The sequence below is a fragment of the Glycine soja genome, chromosome 11 (assembly GCF_004193775.1).
Source record: "Glycine soja cultivar W05 chromosome 11, ASM419377v2, whole genome shotgun sequence".
Classification (NCBI taxonomy): Eukaryota; Viridiplantae; Streptophyta; class Magnoliopsida; order Fabales; family Fabaceae; genus Glycine; species Glycine soja.
This window is the reverse complement of record NC_041012.1, coordinates 2,165,701-2,186,925: the sequence shown is the minus strand read 5'-3', so window position 1 is coordinate 2,186,925 and position 21,225 is coordinate 2,165,701. Positions and strand designations below refer to the sequence as shown.

Here is a 21,225-nt window from a genome sequence, read left to right as displayed (position 1 = left end):
ATTATTTTTCAATAGTTTTTTTGGTTTTTTTTTTTAACTTTTAACATATATCAAATTATTCCCGAAAATGTGAACATGAGAATATCACATTTTTATATTTGTTAAAGTTTTTAAAATATATTTTCAGATATTATTGATGAGAAATATTAATCACACTCTTGGATATTCTCTAGGTGATTAATTGGAATTTATTAAAAATTAATTATTTGGTAAGTTTTATTTTTCATTTAATATAAATTAAGAGAAAAAATATACATTAATTATAAAATAAAACCTACCAAAATTAATGATTTTTAATAAATTTCAACTAATTGCAAACATAATATCCAAAAGAAAATCTAAAATAAAAATGTTATTAGCATTCCTCATTATTGATTCTCAAAAATATAAAATACTCAAATTTATCTTACTTGTCATGAAGGATGAACATCTAGATTTTAATGGGAATATAAGTTACTTCCTATGATAACTCATTCCCACTATTTTTTTTCCATTTATTTTTTTTATATAATTAAATAATTTATTGAAATTATCAAATACTAACAAACATATTCATGGGAAATAATTAATATTTCTTGGCATAGTATTCCAAGAAATGTAGTATCAAACCTTAAAACTGAAACATACACACCCCAAAAATTATATAATTGACTTGATAATTCAAGAGATAAAAAAGAGTGGTGCGTTGAAATTAATAAATAATATTTATCTTAATAAAAGTTTTGACTAATTTATTTAATTTTAGAAAGTAATCCACCATGATTTCAAACCTTTGTTTTTCCTAACACATTCAGGACCTCCCAGCTACAGTCCAAACATATCGTTTCTTGATAGGTTGAGAAAAGTAGGCTCTTGTATTCTTTTTATGGTTGCGTGCAATGCAGTGACTCGTACCATTATTCTTTTTGTCTATATATAATTTGGTCAGAAAAGTACGTTCATTGTCCAAGAACAAAAGGATTACATGTTTTGCATGAATATACGCGCTTGCGGGCTATGCATGTATCAGCTGTCTTAAAAACACAGCATATATTACGACCCACAGAAAAAGCATATTGTTACATGTACTACACTAATAGAGTAATATATATAGCTATATTTGCGCAAATTGTTTTGACTATCTTCCTTTGCGTCTCCAATAAACTCGTTTGCGTATGGATCGATCAGGTATGTGACAGACCGGCAGCATCGATATATAGTTTATTAATCTAATCACGATTGAATAAATAGTAATTATAATATACTTTATATAATATTTATTAAAAAATATATTTCTTAATTCATATAATAGATTAAAAATTAGAATATTTATTAATTCTCACACACACACACACACACACACACACATATATATATATATATATATATATATATATATATATATATATATATATATTTCTTTATTCATATTAAGAACCAGTCAACTAACTCTTTTTTATTACTTCAAATTATTAAAAAAATACAAAATTAGAAGAGAGATTTATTAAATAAAACATGGCATTTACAAAATTTTATGATTTTGAATAAATTTGAAGAACTAATAAAAAAATTGTTAAAAACATATTATTAAAATTTATCTTTTATGTTAAAAGTTGACATTAAAAAGGTTCTATTTGGTTTTCTGATTATTTAGGCTTCTCAATTTCTGGTGTTGGTTAATTGAATTTCAATTTAGGTGTCGGCATAGTTGGTTTACGCGGAGATAAACCAGTTCAAACCACAGAATGAGAAATACAACGTACATGGTTTTAGCTCACTATCTTGTGAACACGAATATACCAAACGTACGGATGAGCGTATGACTGATAATTGGGTCTATGGGTGTTTCAAATTCGGAAATTTAAAGTAGGCCACCATATATTGCCTCCCACCGTAGTCCGTAGATATTTTGGGTAAAAAAAGTCTATTTTATTTCTGTCAAACAGACTTGTATGACATGTATGTGATTAATTCATCAATCATCATTCACGATAGTTGAAATGGATGTGAAAGAAAAGAAATAGGTAAAACAAAAATTACTAGTAAATGTGTTTAGTAGAGAGAAAAAATGATGGGGGAGTGTTATTTAATTTTAACAAGTTGATTGTTGCTGTTAGGGGGTTCATTTAATTGGTTTGTTAATGCGGTGGGGCATGACATGGTCTATAGATTAAGGTGTGCCTTAGATTGATATAAGAGGATAAGGGGTGCACAATTGCACATAAGATGAACTAATTAATAAAGGCCAACCAGTCAACAAATTATGATGAGAATTGAGAACAAGGGGAAGGTGAGAACCTAAGCGCTGACGTTGATTAATTAACATCTTGGCCAACATTGACCTTATTGTTTCTTTCTGTATGGCCAATTTTAGAATGACCAAAAATAACAAGGTTGTGCGCACAATTCAGTTGTTTATTGGCAAATAAGCTGCTTGCCACTTTTGAATACGACTTGGGTCTTATTCGTCCATTAGATAATTCTAATTTCCTACTTATTAATTAAGGATACTGTGATCTCAGAACCCCCAAGACAAATATATTTCTTTCGGGAACAAATCCTAATTAAACAGTCTCTTTTTGACCATTTTCCTTCTGGATTTTTCCTATTTGTACGTCCAGGTCTTGTTACTATTAGGGACGCGTTTTGCATCTTCCACCCCTTGACCTTTGCATTGTCATTTTCTTTCAAGGTAAACTGCCTTTCCCAGATTATTGCATTCACAAAAACTTTCTCCCCAAGTAAATTAGTTCCTTTAGTTAATATTTGGTAGAGTAAAATAGAAATAAAAGTCTAAAAAAATCTTTGAATTAGAGTAATGTATGAAAATGTGATACTTAAATCAATTTTTTAAATTTTTTTCACACAAATTACTGCTACACTACTATAACTCAACCAAACAAAGGGTTAAGGTGGACAAAATAAAAAGATAAAAGATTTATTTACATAGCTGATAAAAGAGTGTATTAGAACAAAATAGTTTTAGCACTTTAAATTTAATATAACAAAATTTTAAATATTTACTGTAAGATTATATTTTTAAATTTTCAAATTATTTGTCAAAACTAATATATATATATATATATATATATATATATATATATATATATAAACAAAGAAAGCCAGATAATATTTGATGTTATATCTCTCAATATATAAATTAGAACAATCATATTAAATGTGAGAGATTTTAGAAAGAGAATATGTTACTATTATTCAATGAAAGTGTTTTTTTATTAAAAAATTCCTTCAACAAAAAATGTTTTAAAGATTTTTTTAATCACTTATATTTTCCAATTCATCCTTTTTTAAAATTAAACTTTAATATTTCTTTAAAAAATGTTAATAGTTCAAGATAACCTAGTTATTAGATAAATCAACACATTTATATGCATTTATATAGAATAATTACAGTCATTAGTTATAAAAATAAGGAAAATGTTTTTCTTTTTTTGAAACATGACCATCCATAGTTATTTCAAGTTAATTAGTGCTTTTAGTTTAGGTTTTGAATATAATTGTATTAAATAGTTAAAAGAATAATTATATTCTACTAGAACATAATTATATTTTTAGTTTCTAAAAGATACACGTGGTTTGTGAAAAAAATACTAAAATATGTGTCTATAAAAAAGGTAAAGGTAAATAAATAAGAGAAATATGTTGTAAAACTGAAACCGTAAATATAAACACAAGGAAGTTTGATCTTTTGCGTGACGCGGATATTTTCAGATATTTTGTGGGATTTTGACCAATCACCACAGTCGCCTTGGTCCGCAAGGCTACGATTGCATCTAGAACAGAACATATGAAAAGGGAAAGCCCCAATGAATAGAACTACCACTAAAATCTAAAACCAGATGAAAAAGTTGGATACTAATCAGTCCTTTCCCCATCATGAAAGAAAAATTATCAGCTATTTTCTTTATCATCTTAATATTATTAACTCGCAATATTCATCATCAATTCCATTAATTAATGATTATTTCATTTTGAATGTAAAAAACTAGAATATATAATTTGATTTAATAGTATTAACTAATAATTTGTCGTCTGGTAATTACACGTCATTCAGGTGAGTAGTAGTAAAGTAATTGTGTTCCGGCCCATGAGGAAGAAAGCAGCGAGAAAAGGAGGTGTTATCCCCACAGCTATCGTAATCCAATACGTTGGTTGAATTGAATCAGCAAAACACGAAATGTCAACGGTCTCTGTCCCACATAAATAAAACCCACACCCACAATCCCCCTTTCCAAATTCACACAAACTCAAGAAAAGAAATGAAACTAGCCTGGTCACCAGAAAGAGCATCCAAAGCATACATCCACACAGTCCAATCTGTAAGCACCCTTCCATTTAGTTTTCTTCATTATCAACTTATCTCGTAAACTTGTGTTCCTGAGTTCTAACTCTTAATTAACTTTGGTGTTTTGCAGTGTCAGGTTTTCCGCGAATCAGGAGCGGCGGAGTTTATTTCGGCCATGGCGGCGGGGTGGAACTCGCAGCTCATCGTGGAGACGTGGTCGCAGGGAGGAGTTATTGCCACCAGCGTGGGATTAGCCGTGGCGAGGTCTCACACGTGCGGACGACACGTGTGCGTAGTTTCCGACGAGCGGGCGAGGTCGGAGTACGTGGAGAGAATGGGCGAGGCGGGCGTAACGGCGGAGATCGTGGTTGGGGAACCGGAGGATGTGATGGAGGGTTTGGTCGGCGTAGATTTCTTGGTGGTTGATTCTCGAAGGAAGGATTTTACGCGTGTGCTGAGGCTTGCAAAGTTGAGTAACAAAGGTGCCGTGTTGCTCTGTAAGAACGCGAATTCAAACTCCAAGGGTTTTATATGGCGGAGCCTCGTGGCGAAAGGTTCTTCGCGGCGTCTTGTTCGTTCGGCGTTTCTTCCTGTGGGGAAGGGACTTGACATGGCACACGTGTCTGCCTCTGGAGGTAATAATAGCAGCTCGGGGCATAGATGGATTAAGCATGTTGATCAACATTCAGGGGACGTGCATTTTATTCGAAGATGAATTTAATGAATTTTGTTTTATCCACCGCCATATTAACCTATTTTTCTTCCCTTTTTGTAAATACTACAGGAGTATGTCTATGGATGTAGTATATATATCACAAAATTAAAGGATTAATGTTAACTCGTCGTGTTACACGGTGAGAAGAAGTTAAACTCAATATTGTTTGTATGTATATATATAATTCATTCTCTTGTAAAATCCTTGTATCACAAATCATTCATTTCTTTATTTATTTAATAAAGATGTATAAACATTCCTTGTTCCTTTTTCTGTCTTTTCCTTTCCTTAATTTGCAATTGCCTGTTGTGTTGTGCTCTTTTGATTTTGGAATGGGTTTATGACTTTCTTGACTTTAATGGTCGGTCTGCAACACCATAAAGGAAGGAAGCATGATGCCCCTGCAGTCGGGTTAGAAACAGTTAAAAGCAAGTTCACCATAGTTGTTGACGCGTTAAGATGCAATGTCTAAAATATTCGTTATTTCTATTTGGAAAAAGTCTTATCAGCGTAAAGGTTATTTGCTCGTTGCCAGTAGTCAACTCTCTGCATCCACAAAAAACTTTTGAGATACTTCCCAAAGGCTGGCTGCTGAGTTCTGCTTCTGACTGAATTCATTGAATATCTCAGAGGATTTGCTGCTTCAATGCCTCGCAGCATAAACAAATCACTAGAATTGAGACTGGGTGGGCATAAGTCATAAGATAACCAAATTGACAATAGCATGTAACAGAGAACATGAAATACAATTGTAACTGAATGAGCTAAGTAGTTAGGCGCTCAACTAACTTCAATTTGTTAGGATCATTTAATTAGTTAGTTCTCATACCCATCTTATATAAATACATGTTGTATTATTCTACATCTTTTCATTTGATCAGTAACAGTATATTGTTTTACAAAACCCCACTTCTTTACTCGAAGCTCTGTGGTGTTTGACTCCATCAAGTTCGAGATAGCATACTATATATTTTCTCAAAGTTCTAATAGCATGTCTGATAAATTAATAGCAATTTGTCAACAACTGTGAACATACAGAAACAAAACAATTACAAAATTATAATGAACTTTTATATTTTTTTCACAGTATAACTTTTATTTACACTAGCATTGAGAGAGGCATCTACATTTTAACAATGCATTGAAAAAAATTACTTTCGACAAAATATATCTATCAGAAAAAAAAAGTAACATAATGAATGTTGTTTTTCAAAAGAGGACAAAATCACGCATATTATAAATTTAGAAATTAAAACAAGAGTTTCGTATAATTTTAAAGATTAAAACATGTATTTAAAGGATTTTCAAAAAAATCCAGGTTATGAGACTGCACTCATTATAGGCATTAGGCATCATGTAATGAGGATGTTAAGATCTCCATCAGTATGGATACTCGAAGCCATGACCTCAATCAGATTCCCCTTGCCAAATCAAGTAATCATCGATAAGCCAAAAGTTATATTGTTAACAAATTAAAAGAGCAACACAAAAAATAAGTTTTTAAAATGATAAGCATCAAATTTAGCCCATGTCTCACTTTCACAATTGTCAATCAATCTAGTTATTGAAATAAGCATCACCAATAAATTTAATTTCTAATATTACAAAATCAATTAGTCCAATTAATGAATTTGACAACAATTATAAATTTAATCATTGAAGTTAACAGCTAGTATATATTAATCAATTGGTCTATGACGCTAGTAATTAAATTGACTAATGCACAACAAAGTCAAGGAATAAATTGATTGATGCACAGTTGCACACTAAATTTAAGAACGCAAAGTAACTAATAGTAGTTGCTAAAGTCTATGATTAAAATGATTTAGAAACTAAAATAAATACTAATAATTTAAGGATTGATTTCTTTTATTTTTACAAATTTTAGGATTAAAAATTATTGGTTATTATAATTTCAAGGATCGGTATAATGGTTTACTCAATAATAAAGACTGACTTCATTTTCTTCAGAATTTCAAACATGATAGTAAATAGTTTAAGGAGCTGTAGTCATTACAAGCTTCACGAAAATGTTGAGTCCATTACAAGCTACATATCCATTGTATTTCTCAAGTATTATTTTAGCAATTTTATATCCTAACACCGTATTGTCTGTATTTGTACGTTATTCATTGGGGCATGGCAAGATATGAACAGTCATTTTCTTCTTAATGGTTATCGGGAGCTAAAACGAAATCGAGTGAATGTCTCAACTTCAGCTAACTTAAAGTTTGATTGATATTCAAAATATCGCTATCTACATAACTGTAAAGTTAGTGTGCGTTTACAATTAAGCAGCTTAGCCCCATGTGTTTCAACTAGAATATGAACACAATAGATAATCTGATATTGTCGTAAATAAATAAATTTATTCACATGTTTGTAGCCTCGTGATGAATATTGAATAGGATACATGAGGGACTCCCGTGAAAGCGCCATTTTAATAAGAGAAAGAGAAATTAACCCTCAATCTGTCCTTCCCCTCTCCTGTGTGGAAGTGCCTACTTTATCAGCCAGGGCTGTTATGCATATCAGTTTGAAATTAATGTATTTGCTTTGAATTGTAGATAGCACATAAGAGGTTATTACTGATTTAAATTTAAATGTGCCGAGTCTTTTCTTTGTAATCCTTCTGTATAATATATAACACTTCCAAAGCAATAGAAAAGTTGAGCCATTATTATTCAATTCTCTATACACCCACCAATGGTCCATGAGCAGGTATGGTATTTTACCTAAAATTAAAATAGTGTTTAAAAGAGTGTGTTGCGGACATTTTTCTAGGGACAAATATGTAGATGAAAATCATCGTTCTCCATATAAGTATCAATGATGTCTAAATATTCTAGAAATGAACCCACATAATCCTCAAGTAGCAGAATGGAAACTCACCCACTCTACCAGTCCATCCAGGGAGCCTTTTCCTTTCCATGCTTCTTCAAAGGCAAGAAGTTCATCTACAAAATTAACCACAACCTAAAACCTTCATTTAGATTGTACAAGCTTTGCACAGTCTCCACTTTCCCTATAAATTATATCAGAGAATAAGTTATAAAAAAAATAGCAAGTAATGGTTAAAATTAAACCTACAAACAGACTCCGTGATAGGAGAAAACTGAAGCATCAAACGTAATATTACTACAAAAGAGAACAGTATATGAATGCCTTTAGAAATAAGTAGCTTTATCTTGTGGCGCAATCAGCCTCTTTGCACTCTTCAAAGGTCACCACCAAAGTCAAAGAAAGGATCCCTGCATCCTCTGCGCCCCTGCATTCTGAATTTTTAAGTATGTAGGTACGTACAACAATCAAGCAAATACTTGAACTCACAATTCATGCATGATGACTAATGCATAATTAATTAATAATGATACAAAACAGCATAAAAGTAACTGAAACTTGAGAGCTTCCACAAGATGAAGCTCCATGTCTTTAATCCCAGTTCCCAGGTTTAGTAGCTTGTCAGTGCAGTGTGCTACCCATACTATACAAAAACAAAATTGATAAAAATTAATCCCAGATTCCAGTTCCCAGGTTTATTGGAATAACACACTCTCGACAAATAGTACATAGAATTTATTAATGAAAAAAATAATTCTTTTATTAAAAAATTGTTTTATTCAAATATAAAATTTTAAAAAATAATGCATTTAATTATTTTATTAAAATAAGAAATTTTAAAAATAAAAAAATTTAATTTTTTATCCAATCACAAAATTTTAAAAATGAAAAAATTTAAATTAAAGCATTTGAAATTCTCAAAATTTAAAATTCTTTAAAATTTTAAATTTTTCCTTCCAAATATATTCTTGTTCACCCTTCAACTAGGATCCACTGGGCAGGTACAACACCAAATTTCAACTATTAAGATTTAGTATTTAAATCTACAGTTGTGGAGTTTTTGCTAGTTTGTAGAATTTATTTCTGCTGCATATTATTTTATTATTATGCTACTGTCTCCTATCATTAACTTTTTATTAAAAAGATATTAATACAATCTACTATCTAATACGATTTTTAATAGTAGTATAATTTTTTAGCTTAGTTAGCAAAATTCATATATAAACTTAGGAATATAAGCCATTATGAAAATTTAAAGGTGATATGCAATTTATTAATCTAAAAAAATTACATAAATAAAAATTTTGTAAATATTTTCAAAACTTGCTTGATTATTCTTTACTTATTGGAGGATACAAGCAGCACAAAGCACAAAATGCTTCGGTTAGGAGCAGTGGACGGAACAGCACCGCACTTATGGAAATGAAGCATTAGAGTGCATAGAAAGTAGTACTAATTAATTAAAAAAAATCCACTACTATATCAATACTAAATTTAAAATTAATTATAATTTCAATAATTAATATACTTGATTATTCTGTATACTGGAAAAGAAAACTCGCAGTATCCAATTCCAACCCGACCGCTATTTGAAGCTTCAATTGAATTTTGCAATTTGTTTGGACAATTCTCCAACACGTCATGAATCATGATTGATCAGTTTTGGTTTAAATTTTTTATAACAATAATTGAAAAATCAAATATAGTGCATGGGGTATTAAACTCTTTTCACATTCAAATTAAATCCTTTTCGTTCGTTCTTTTTGTTTGTGGGAGCGTACGCTATTCATCATTCATCGTGATCAATCAACGATCCCTGGCTGTGCTCGTCGTCTCTGAAGCGATTTTAATCAAGCGTGAGAGGGCAGCATAGCAAAGCGAACATGTCTATGTCCGATTCCGATTCCTCTTCTTACGCCGGCGCCGACTACAAAAGTTTCAAGCAAATTAGCCGCGAGCGTAAGCCCCTTTTCCCTTCATAATTTATTCCTTCAGGCGTTAGTCATCGATGATTGGTCATGGTTTTCGACTTATTCCTTTTCGTTACTATGTTTGAACATAATCTTAGTGTCCAAGTTTATTATCTTTGGCGCATGGTTTCTTCTACTTTTGGACTTTTATTATTAGCTACATGACAAGCATGTTTCAGAGGCTTTTGGTATTGAGTTTGAACTCTGGAGTGTGGTTTTTGCTTCTATGCAATAACGTGTGCCATTAATCGGAGCTTATAGTTGAAAAGGAGTGATCGAGTTTTCAGGATGATTTTGCTTCCATTGCCTATTCCATGGGTGCTCAGGGAAGAATTATTATTCCAGGGTGATATGTCTAGCATGATGGAAATTTTAATCAAATGCCTCGATCAATTTCTCGTGTAGACACAATATCGTAGCATGTTCCATCATAATCTATCTCATTCTATTATCCAGAGAATCATGCTAGAATTCGTGCACCTGGTGTGAAGGATGAATCCTTCTTTTGCATTATTGATGAGAGAAAACACCACTGGGAGAGAAACTGGTTTTATCTGACAAGCATGTATTCGGTGTGTCAAAACTGCCTAAAGTAATGGGGGAGACAGTTATCAGATGAGAGTAGGAATGTCAACAAGCAACGCTTGAGTAGCCCCCCAACAGCTCATTATGGGTCATTCACATAAAAAGCTCAACAACATAAATTCATAATTTAAGTAGCAGGATATCAATTTCCATAATCAGTATTAATTAACAACCCAATAATATTATATATAATCAAATAATGTTAATCCACAAAATGATAAAGAGAAATCCAATAGGAGAGATTGGTATGCATGCGATGTCCCCCCCCCCCCCCCCCCCAATAAGTTATTTGCTCTTGTATTTCACTTATTTCCTTCTCTTATTGTCTTTTGTCCAAGTAAATAGAAAGAAATAGAAGAGGGAAATTTGCATGATGGATGAAATCACTCCAAATCATTTCATATTTATTTAAAGACTTTACAGATCAATTTGTTACTTCACATGTCTGTGAATTACTTTATAATTAGTATTTTAGAACTTAGTTTCATTGCTAAATACAGTGTGGCACTGTTTTGTCCTTTGCATTAATGGATAGACTGAGTTAAGCAAGTCTTGAATTATGGAAGTGCTTATTTTTTGGATATATGCTATTTTCCCAGCCTTTTGGCAGTATTGCATACTTTTTGGTTTTCCTCTTTTTCCTTTCAAAATTTTAATCATTTATGATTGGAAAAACTTGTTTAGTTTCTGTTTACTGACATATCTCCAGGATTATTACATGAAATGCTGAGGTCATCAAAAACAGGGGATTCCAAATCAACTTGGAAGGTATATGATGCTATTAGTTAAATGAATTCTACCTTGATTCATTTATCTTTTGTCACGATACAGGAGTGAAGGACTCACCCTTCTGTATTATTTATTTGAGGTTTAAAATTTACAGTCAATTAACTAATTCATGTCTCTAAAGTGCCTGCTTTATTCATTGGATCTATATTGGAACTGGGATCATTGTGAGTAGTATTTAATCAGTTCCCTCTAGTTATCTATACTAGTATGCAGTATGCTTTGTGGGCAAGTTTCCATGCAGTAAATACAGGTAGATACACATGCATGTTGGTAATTGGCATACATGTAGCCAACTATAAACATATTTTACATCTGAGTGAAGTATTGAAGGTGAATTAAAGAAACTAAAGTACCAAGTAAAAGTTGAAAATTCAATGATTACCATCTTATACTGGTTCATGGGTTGCTTGCCTGCAGGTATTAATAATGGATAAACTTACTGTGAAGATAATGTCTCACTCATGCAAGATGACTGATATCACTGATGAAGGTGTTTCATGTAAGCAGTCATTTTTCTTTCTATTAAGAACCAATAAATTGTTTTATCCCATAATTTGTATTGTTTTAATGTGCCATGATGTTTTAATAGTAAATGACAAGTTTTATATGTAAAGTCAAAGCTATTCCCCCTCACGTTCCATTTCCTCTTGGAAAATTCAAATTTCCAAATTAGGGTAATTTTTCCCAGCCCATCCTCTCATTACTTCAATTCCAAAAAGACTCTAGGAGTATGTTTGGCACCCACTTCTCTCTTCTAGAATTAGATTTATTAAGAGTTTGATGCTAGTTTCTTTCCTTTTGATTTTGAATTGAAACTTCAAATGTTTCCACACTTGTTAAACTTGACGTGATTATGCTTATTTTCATGTCCTTGCCATGTCAGAAGTTTTAATATGTTCTAATTGTTCCATTAAAATAAACAATTGTATTAATTATTAATAATTTAATATTTAATTCAGTTGATATGACAATAGAAGAAAATTATTTAGGTAACAATTCATTTAGGTTTTGTACAATTAATTTTATTTCTTGTATAAAGGGAGAACCTTCGCAGAATATAACATTGCTGCCTTGTGACCTGGTGTTCATAGGTTCTAGTTGGGGAAATAGTCTCTCCACACACCTAAGTATGTAGGGGTGTTAGGAGGCAACAAATGTAGCTCATTTTGTATTTAGATTACTTAAAAAAACCTACACAAACCTACTGCAAGCATTTTTAAGTCACCAATTATCTTGTTTGCTTTTGTCTTGTTTTCTGGATTTGTTAAAGATATCTTATCCTCTTTTGTTCATTCTTTATTACTACTAATTTTATCAAAATAAAAAACTCAAAACTATATAATAAAGTAGAACAGGAGACACAAGAACACATTTCAATCTAATCCAAAACAAAGAAATATACAACTAACATCAAAATAATAAGACGTGAATTAGAAATTAAGTTGTTGGAATAAACAAACTGTAAAAGTTGATGTAGACACCGACAAAACAGAAAAAATAATCCAAAACCAACAAGATATATTTTTAAGAAAAAAAGAAGCATGAAATTGAACTTTCAATAATAAAGGAATTAAAAAAATGAAGTACAATTTGCATTACAAAGATGCTTTAGCATAGACAAGCATAAGAAATGTGAATATTTTCTTAAATATTCATGGCTATTAATCAATTGTCATTGATAATAATGATAAGATGCAAAAGTAAATACATGTATTTTCTATATTGTAAAATTTTAAGCGCATCCCTCTCGAAAAGAATAGGAAAATAAATATTCAAATATGAGTGGTATGATACTTTCATAAATAAAACTATATATGTGTGAATGAATTTAGCTCAATTTGTTTTGGATCAGTTTTAAAATCAAAATTGAAACCTATCCCATAAAAAATATCGGATTTTGATTTTTCTTTTTGGTTTCTGCTGTTTGTATTGGACTGCATCGATTTATGAACACCTTTGTAAGGTAAGGTTATTTTCATAATGATGGGAGCCTCATCCATTAAGCCTCCTTTTATTTAGGTTTTTTTGTTGTATGTTGTGAAATTTTGCTGCTCTTTTTGTAGTGGTTGAAGACATATACAAGAGAAGGCAGCCATTGCCCACCATGGATGCTATATATTTCATCCAGCCAACCAGAGAAAAGTAATACATCTTCTCCTTTTTTGTGGTCCTACAATATTGCAATATGTTTTGAAGTACGCAACTAATGTCTTGATAAAATTGTAGTTTACAAAGCATTTTGGGGAATATAAATTGGTAGACTTTTGAATTTTGAAAGCTATACATCGTTGCTTTTGTTCTACCTTTTTTCCCCTCTTAAATTCTCTGGCAATTAGTTTCCCTTTTGTTTCATTTTTATTAAACTGTTTCTTTATTTAATTTATCCTTATGTTTACTTCCAAATATGTTATGAATTATTTCTTTACTTTTTATTTCTATTACTTTTATTTCTCCACAAATCACATGATGAGGCATTACTTTGTCTCTCTATCTCTCCTAATTATTCATTTATGATGTAAATTGTTGAATAATTAATATGTGGCATTCTTTTGACTGTGGAACATTTTCATTTAGCCTTGATGTGGAATTTAGTTATATTTCTTCTCTCTTTTTTTTTTTTTGAGTTGGTCCTTATTTAGTGATTTTCTCTCCATTTTGTTGGCAGTGTAATTATGTTTTTGTCAGACATGTCTGGAAGGACACCCTTATACAGGAAGTATGTGGTGGTCATTATAATATCTCCCATCTGTAATTCATCATGGCTTTGATAACTTATTTGTTTTCAAGTCTGTTTTATTCTGTGTTCCTGTAGGGCATTTGTTTTCTTCAGTTCAGCTATTTCCAAAGAATTAGTTATGGACATTAAGAAAGATACGAAGGTGTTGACTCGATTAGGTGCATTGAGAGAGGTGAAGATATTTGTTTAAAAACTAGATTGTACTTGAATTAATAATTGTTCCCAATCAATGACATTGCTTATTGTGATTTTCCCTCTCATTTGGATGGCATATGCAGATGAATTTGGAGTATTTTCCCATAGACAGCCAGGTATGTGGTTTCCCACTTGTACTTGAATTTATTTTGCCTTCCATCTATAATATATCTCACTTGTTTAATATGCATATAATTATGTTCTTTCCTTTTTGATTGTTAATAAATCTCAAAACTTATGGCATGTAGAAGCGTTCCTTGTTTTGGTCCAATTCCACATAGCCATGAATGAGTTTCAAGTGATGATTCAGGATTTTCTTCCAGTTAAACTAATTAGAATCTATTAGCTGTTGAGAAAACCTTCCCCAGATATAAACAAAAGGCTATGCTAGAAACACTGAATAAACTGAGAAAGCAAACTTCGCTGAATTTGCAGAGTTAGAAGCTTGATGTGGAGTAAATTTAAGTACTATCCAAGAAGTGAAAAGTTAACAACAAGAAAATGTGGATTAGGAAGTCCATCTATGCAAATTGGCAATTTTGATCATTCATGTGTATCTTCTACATTATCTTATTCGTTATTACGTATTAGGAACTCAACATTCACGAAGCTGGGTTGTTGAGATCTTTCCATTTCGAAAATCAATTTCTAATTGTGCTTGTTAGGGAAAAAAATATATTTTCTAATGCCATCATCTTTCCATTATTGGATGCCTTCAATTTTGGGGTGTTTTCTTGTCATGTTAATGCAGGGTTTCATCACAAATAATGAGAGGGCATTAGAGGAGCTATTTGGGGATGAAGAGAATAATCATAAAGGTGTTACGTGTTTGAATGTGATGGCAAAACGGATTGCTACAGTTTTTGCTTCTTTAAGAGTATGTGGATACTGCTCTGTGACAAGGATACTATAAATTGTAGTCAATGTTTTATAATTGTTCAAACATGTGATTGAGAAGTCTTCTGAAGCATGTAAATGTTTTTTTAAGGAATTTCCTTCTGTTCGCTTTCGTGCTGCCAAGTCCCTAGATGCAACCACAATGACTACTTTCCGTGATCTTATTCCTACAAAGCTTGCTGCTGGAGTCTGGGACTGTCTTATGAAATATAAAAAAAGTATACCTAATTTTCCTCAGACAGAGACCTGTGAATTGCTCATTGTTGACAGATCTATTGATCAGGTTTCTTAGCTCCATTTTTTGGTCATTGACTTGTAATATTCTCTTGACAAATGGTCATGTTTACAGTGAGGTTATTATTCTGATTTTGTAGATTGCTCCTGTGATACATGAATGGACTTATGATGCCATGTGTCATGATTTGCTGAATATGGAGGGAAATAAATATGTTCATGAAGTAACTTCTACAATTTTCCCTTCTCACTCTGAATTTTTGTGTTAACTCTCTTATACATAAACACAAAATCTTCTGTATTTTTAAGGTTCCTGGCAAATCCGGTGGTCCAGCAGAGAGAAAAGAGGTTCTTTTGGAGGATCATGATCCTATATGGCTCGAACTTCGCCATGCTCATATTGCATATGTACATCCTGCTTTTATGCCTTTACTATAATAGGTCTAAGCAACATGAATACCTTTTGATATGATGACCATTCCAGGCTAGTGAACAGCTGCATGAGAAGATGACCAACTTCATTTCGAAGAACAAAGCTGCACAAATACAACATGGTTCAAAGTGAGTGATAATTATCTGGTGGTTTCTCAGGAATGGAATTGTTATATAAGAGGATATTGATGCTGAGCTTAATGGTTTAGTCATTATCAGAAATTAAATATTTGGCTAATTTTTTAATTTGTATATATATTTTCATAAAACTGTATGGTTTGCTTAAATTCATTCCACACTGTGATATGAAAATTGACACTTTGCCATCTCATGGTTTGCTCTGTTATCACATAATCGCTGAGTTTTATCATCCATTTTGCAACAGCTTGCTATCTGTGAGAAAACTTAAATACATTCCCTTCTGGTTTGCACCACAGGGATATGACAAAGGAGCAAATGATAGATGGCAAAGTATTGATTTTTTGTTCCATGGGACAAAATTAATTTGGATCAAACCATAGTCGTGAAACTGAAGTTAAACTTAGCTTCCATGCTGCTTATATGTTTTCATATTACAAATAGAACTGTCAAAATGGGCTAACTCATCTTGTCCCGTTGGACCCAGCCCACCTTATAAATTTATGATAACAGAAATTTAGAAAAAATGACAAAAGCATTTCATGTTTGTTATTTTATTTTTCTACATTTTTTAGGTGGGTTAACCCGGCCACCATAGGTTCAGCCCGGGTGGAGCGGGTCATAGGGGGACAGATCCATTTTTTAAGGTGATCGTGAAGTGTAACCAAAAAATAGTCCAGCCCGGCCCAAAAATAGTCCCTTCCAGCCATGGGTTTCAGCCCATTTTGACGGTTCTGATTACAAAATAAAGGAAAAAACTTGAGGTTGGCCATATGATAGCAAAGTAAACCATTTGATTCCACTTTGTATTGTACCATGACAAGGAGAATATGGGTCAAACTACCCTCTGGGATATGTAATTACCCTTCATATTAAAGCTTTATTAACTGAGAATCTGAATTTAATATCCAGCTCTGATAATTTTGAGTTTTTGATGCTCAAAATAGTATGATAAACACTAGCTCAAGAATATGGGCCATGTTGGAAAGAAACTTCGTTTCTTGGATGGGCATGTCAATGGTATTGTTTATCTATGGCTATTAAATATTTAGTCTTACTCTTAGCTCCACTTACCACCTGAACTTTCACAAATAGCTTAGTTGGTACCATGTCAAAATAATGTTGTCCTACATAGCTTATTTTAATCACTTTGAGCTTCTTTGGCTGCCTGGCCTAAACATAGTATTGAGCTCCTTGAGCATAATAATAGATGTTTGAGCAGACATTTGTTGTCCTACTTGATCATCCATTCAGCTTTTGGGGAAGATTTTGCAATATTGCCCTCACTATAACATTTAAATTTTAAACATATATTTTGGGGGGTAATTTCATATTTAAAACTATTTTTATCTAGCACTAGGAATTATTATGCAAGGACTTGAAGGATTCCATGTGTTGTTTAAAACTCCCTGTTTTCTATTGAATCATTTTAAAATCATGCCGTTGTGTCAAATGTTCAAGTCCTTGATTGGAAATTAAAGGCAAGTTGTGGAGAAATTTTGACCTTTTATTGATTTAGCTAAGCCTAGATTTATTGTTTGATGGAAGTGTTGATTTATTCATCTAGTTCTCGTCATAACAAACTTAAATTATTGAATTTTGTTGTATTTATAGAAGTAGCAGTGAAATGTCAACAAGGGACATACAAAAGATGGTTCAAGCACTTCCACAGTACAGTGAACAAATTGACAAGCTCTCCCTCCATGTAGAGGTTAGTTCTTTTGTAATGCAACTTGTTTTTCTTATAATCACTATATTATATGATATGGTTTGCACAAATAAATGTGCTATCTACACTCTGAAGCTGCCTAGAAGAGGTGTTCTACAGTTAGCGTTTGTCCTCTTAGAAAAATCTTATTGTAATCTCTGGTAATGCCAGGTTCTTAATTTCCTGATTGGGTAATCATTTTAGCTTTGTTTTTCCTGTATTACTACCTCCCTGTTTAATGATGCAATATTATTGCTTGCAATCATGATTCTTGCTGATGGATGATAGAATAAATAAAATTTTGCACTCAAGTTTGTTAGATATTTCTGGAAGTTAATTTTTTTTTTCAGTTTATTAATATAAAAGTTAATTGTGTGTCAATGAATATAATAAGGTTAAATTTTTTTCAGGTCCTTACTGTTTAAAAACTACTATCAAGTTATGATAAACTTATAATAAGAGAAAAAATGAATCAAACTTAACCTTAAAGTGAAATTAACTCATGCAACTTTACCTTTGAAGAAGTTTGATGAAAGGGCTTCTCAAAAGTTGAGGTGAACATGTTTATTGACTTATGGGAAAAATTTATCTCCTTGTTTTCTTCTCCTACAAGTGCTTTTTGAAAAGTTTATCAAAACTAACCCTATAAACCGGTTCCTATAGTTTCAAAAGGAAAGTCCAGTTATTATTTGGTTCTAGTTAATAGGGGGGCTGTTAAGTCCTCAAGTATACAGGGAATCGCTGACTAATTTAACCATTAAATAAGACAGTGAATCTGATTATGATCATGGGTGCTAATTACATAGCAATATAAACAATGGGCTTTCTTGTCCAGATTGCAGGAAAAATTAATAGAATCATTAGGGAGTCAGGACTACGGGAACTTGGCCAGCTGGAGCAAGATCTTGTTTTTGGAGATGCAACTACAAAAGATGTGATCAAATTTTTTACCATGACAGAAGTAAGAAATTCTGAGAGGGAAAGAAAGTGGATCTTCCTTACACCTAATCAAATGCATATATCAAAATGAGAAAGCCTTTCATCTTTTAAATTTCATATTAATGTCTCATTTGTGCAGGATATAGCCCATGAAAATAAGTTGCGCCTGTTAATGATTCTTGCATCTGTTTGTCCTGAGAAATTTGAGGGAGAAAAGGGTCAGAATTTGATGAGGGTATGGTTTCTTTCTTACTGGTTACCAACTTAATTTCCACTTGCTGTTCATTTTATATTTTAAAGATAAATATGCTGTTAAATATACAATTCCTAACAACTGCAATGATGTTATCCAATTTTTACTTTTCATGCTTCTCAGCTAGCAAAATTGACAGAAGAGGATATGAACGTTGTTCACAATATGAGAATGCTTGGAGGACAACCAGTTACCAAAAAAAAATTGACCACTGCTTTTGGTCTTAAGTTTGATATCCATAAGGTAAAGATATTAATTTGTAGATAAGATACATGAATTTTTCAACATTACGTTTGGTATGAAAATTGTTCTTTTAAGTTGTCAGAAGAAGCGTGCTGCAAGGAAAGATCGTCCTGGGGAAGAAGAGAAATGGCAGCTATCACGCTTTTATCCCATAATAGAGGTACAACTTAGGTTCATAAGATCTAACGATCTTCCCACAGAATATGCATTCATTCACTGATGAAAATTTCACTGAGAGGATAGCATTAACATAAAACTAAGTGTTTACAATGTAGTTGGTCGTTTGAAGATTCTGACTTTAATTCTTACTGCAAATATGTGAAATAAGAAAACAGCTATTTACTATTCTGATTTTTTTTTAATATCATTGTGATTGTGCAATGTAAATAAAAATTAGGAAAACTCCATTTTCCATATGATGATCAATTTTTAAATTATAAGAATCTCTTTATGATGTCTTCATGTTTCATGAGTGGATGTTTATTCAGGAACTCCTTGAAAAACTCACGAAAAATGAATTGTCAAAGGAAGATTATCCATGTTTGAATGATCCAAGTCCATCTTACCATGGCTCACCTTTTTCTGGACCTGTAAACCAAAATCCTCACTCAATGAGATCAAGACGAACACCAACTTGGGCTCGACCACGAGGTTCTGAAGATGGATATTCAAGGTTTAATTTTCTTTCCTCATTAGTATCTAGTAATCTTTTTTTTTTTTTTTGTGTAATCAGTATCCAGTAGTCTAACTGCTTCTGATGAGATCAGTTTATTTTTCTTCATCCATTAACCCTATTCTTCCCTTTGGCTCTATGTGGTTGCTTATTGTTCCCCCTCATTCTGAGTTGTTTAGACTTGCTTTAGCTTTTTATTACTATATGTAGGGAAATACCCGTCTCTGTTGAAATTGTCAACTAAGCGGCAAATTTCTGATGTGTATATTTTTATATTTTTGTGATGGCATACAGCGATTCAGTGCTTAGACATGCATCGAGTGATTTCAGGAGGATGGGGCAACGAATTTTTGTATTCATTGTTGGTGGAGCAACCAGATCTGAGGTTTGATATTTTTATATATACATATAAAATGGGATTGTATTATTCAATACCCCCCCTGATATTTCTGTTCTGATAACTTATTTAAATTTGAATCCTCAGCTTAGGGTTTGCCATAAGCTTACCGAAAAGCTAAAGAGGGAAATTATTCTCGGCTCATCAAGTCTTGATGACCCAGCACAATTTATTACGGTATTGAAGCTATACCTTTTTTCAATGGCAAATGCAATGTGTTTCTTATCCAGGAATTGCCATAACCATTCTTCCATGCTATTTTTCCTCTTCTGCAGAAATTAAAGATGATAACGACGCATGAGCTTTCATTAGATGATATCCAGATATGATGTTAAGGGTTTGAGAACTAAAATATGAGCTTCTGCTTACTTATATATATATATATATATATATATATATATATATATATATATATATGATATGTGTGTGTGTGTTGTAATCATATAATTTAATCATCTTGATATTACAAATTCTTTGGAAATTTGACTCCTTGTGAACAGACTAACAGGAATAATCTTCATTGGTTACTAACGAGAATAACTTTAGTTTTCAGTGAACAGATTGATTTAGACAAGAAACTAGTTAAGCTAGAGAACACTTTGTTGTAAACAATAAATACTTTCAACTTACTAGAATCAGTTTAGTGGTGGGAATTTGAGTTCTAGATTCAAGCTTCATTGTTGCTATTGTATTAAAAAAAGTTCTTTCAACCAATAATTATATTACGTGAATATGTGCAATAAGTCATGAATTTATTAAAATTAGTTACAATTTATTTTACAATAGACAACAAAAAGATTTAAACCTAAAACCTCGTATAGCAAATGATTTCATTAGACTCTTCTCGAGAAAGAAGCTACGTGATCTTTAAATTTGTCAATGGTAGTAGCTTCAAGTTAGGATCGTTAGTTTATGAATTAGATAAACTTTATTTCTCTCGAAGCAACTTATTTCTGTCCCGATAAAAAATTATCTTGAAAATCGCAATTGAAATAAAAAAACAATCAGGCACTGAAACATGCAAGTTATGTTCTTTTGTAAAAAATGGAACAAAAAATTAACTTAATTAATTTGGTGACCTTTCCCACCAAAAGTGTCAAATAAGTATTGCTTTAAGCAACGTGTTCATACAGTAGTATGAAGAATGTTAACATTTTCTAGAGGGTCCAAAAGAATTGTACCTTTCTATCATTT

General features: G+C 31.9%; 2 protein-coding genes across 3 annotated transcripts; both read left to right on the top strand.

The window, feature by feature from the left end:
* Positions 1 to 4,161: 4,161 nt before the first annotated feature.
* LOC114374808 lies at positions 4,162 to 5,268 on the top strand. The gene is made up of 2 exons (XM_028332502.1): positions 4,162 to 4,319; positions 4,416 to 5,268. The coding sequence occupies exons 1-2, from the start codon at positions 4,260 to 4,262 to the stop codon at positions 4,998 to 5,000; spliced, it is 645 nt and encodes a 214-aa protein (XP_028188303.1). The 5' UTR covers positions 4,162 to 4,259; the 3' UTR covers positions 5,001 to 5,268.
* A 4,213-nt stretch (positions 5,269 to 9,481) lies between these two features.
* LOC114377225 (SNARE-interacting protein KEULE-like) lies at positions 9,482 to 20,708 on the top strand. Of its 2 annotated transcripts, none has more exons than XM_028335654.1 (22): positions 9,482 to 9,800; positions 11,106 to 11,164; positions 11,603 to 11,684; positions 13,249 to 13,327; positions 13,851 to 13,901; positions 13,998 to 14,094; positions 14,201 to 14,233; positions 14,869 to 14,994; positions 15,106 to 15,297; positions 15,389 to 15,472; positions 15,558 to 15,656; positions 15,733 to 15,809; positions 17,433 to 17,529; positions 18,362 to 18,487; positions 18,605 to 18,700; positions 18,842 to 18,961; positions 19,047 to 19,121; positions 19,450 to 19,634; positions 19,929 to 20,019; positions 20,119 to 20,208; positions 20,307 to 20,402; positions 20,435 to 20,708. In XM_028335654.1, exons 1-21 carry the CDS (start codon positions 9,725 to 9,727, stop codon positions 20,358 to 20,360), a joined length of 1,989 nt encoding a protein of 662 aa, XP_028191455.1. In that variant the 5' UTR covers positions 9,482 to 9,724; the 3' UTR covers positions 20,361 to 20,402; positions 20,435 to 20,708. The 2 variants fall into 2 exon arrangements, with proteins under 2 accessions (XP_028191455.1, XP_028191454.1); XM_028335653.1 differs by having other exon boundaries at positions 9,486 to 9,800; positions 19,044 to 19,121.
* Positions 20,709 to 21,225: the final 517 nt, after the last annotated feature.

Coding starts and splice junctions, on each gene's coding strand:
- LOC114374808 (XM_028332502.1), top strand. CDS start 4,260: ATGAAACTAGCCTGGTCACCAGAAAGAGCATCCAAAGCATACATCCAC. Junction 4,320..4,415: donor ACATCCACACAGTCCAATCT/GTAAGCACCCTT, acceptor GGTGTTTTGCAG/TGTCAGGTTTTCCGCGAATC.
- LOC114377225 (XM_028335653.1), top strand. CDS start 9,725: ATGTCTATGTCCGATTCCGATTCCTCTTCTTACGCCGGCGCCGACTAC. Junction 11,165..11,602: donor ATTCCAAATCAACTTGGAAG/GTATATGATGCT, acceptor GCTTGCCTGCAG/GTATTAATAATGGATAAACT. Junction 15,298..15,388: donor TTGACAGATCTATTGATCAG/GTTTCTTAGCTC, acceptor CTGATTTTGTAG/ATTGCTCCTGTGATACATGA.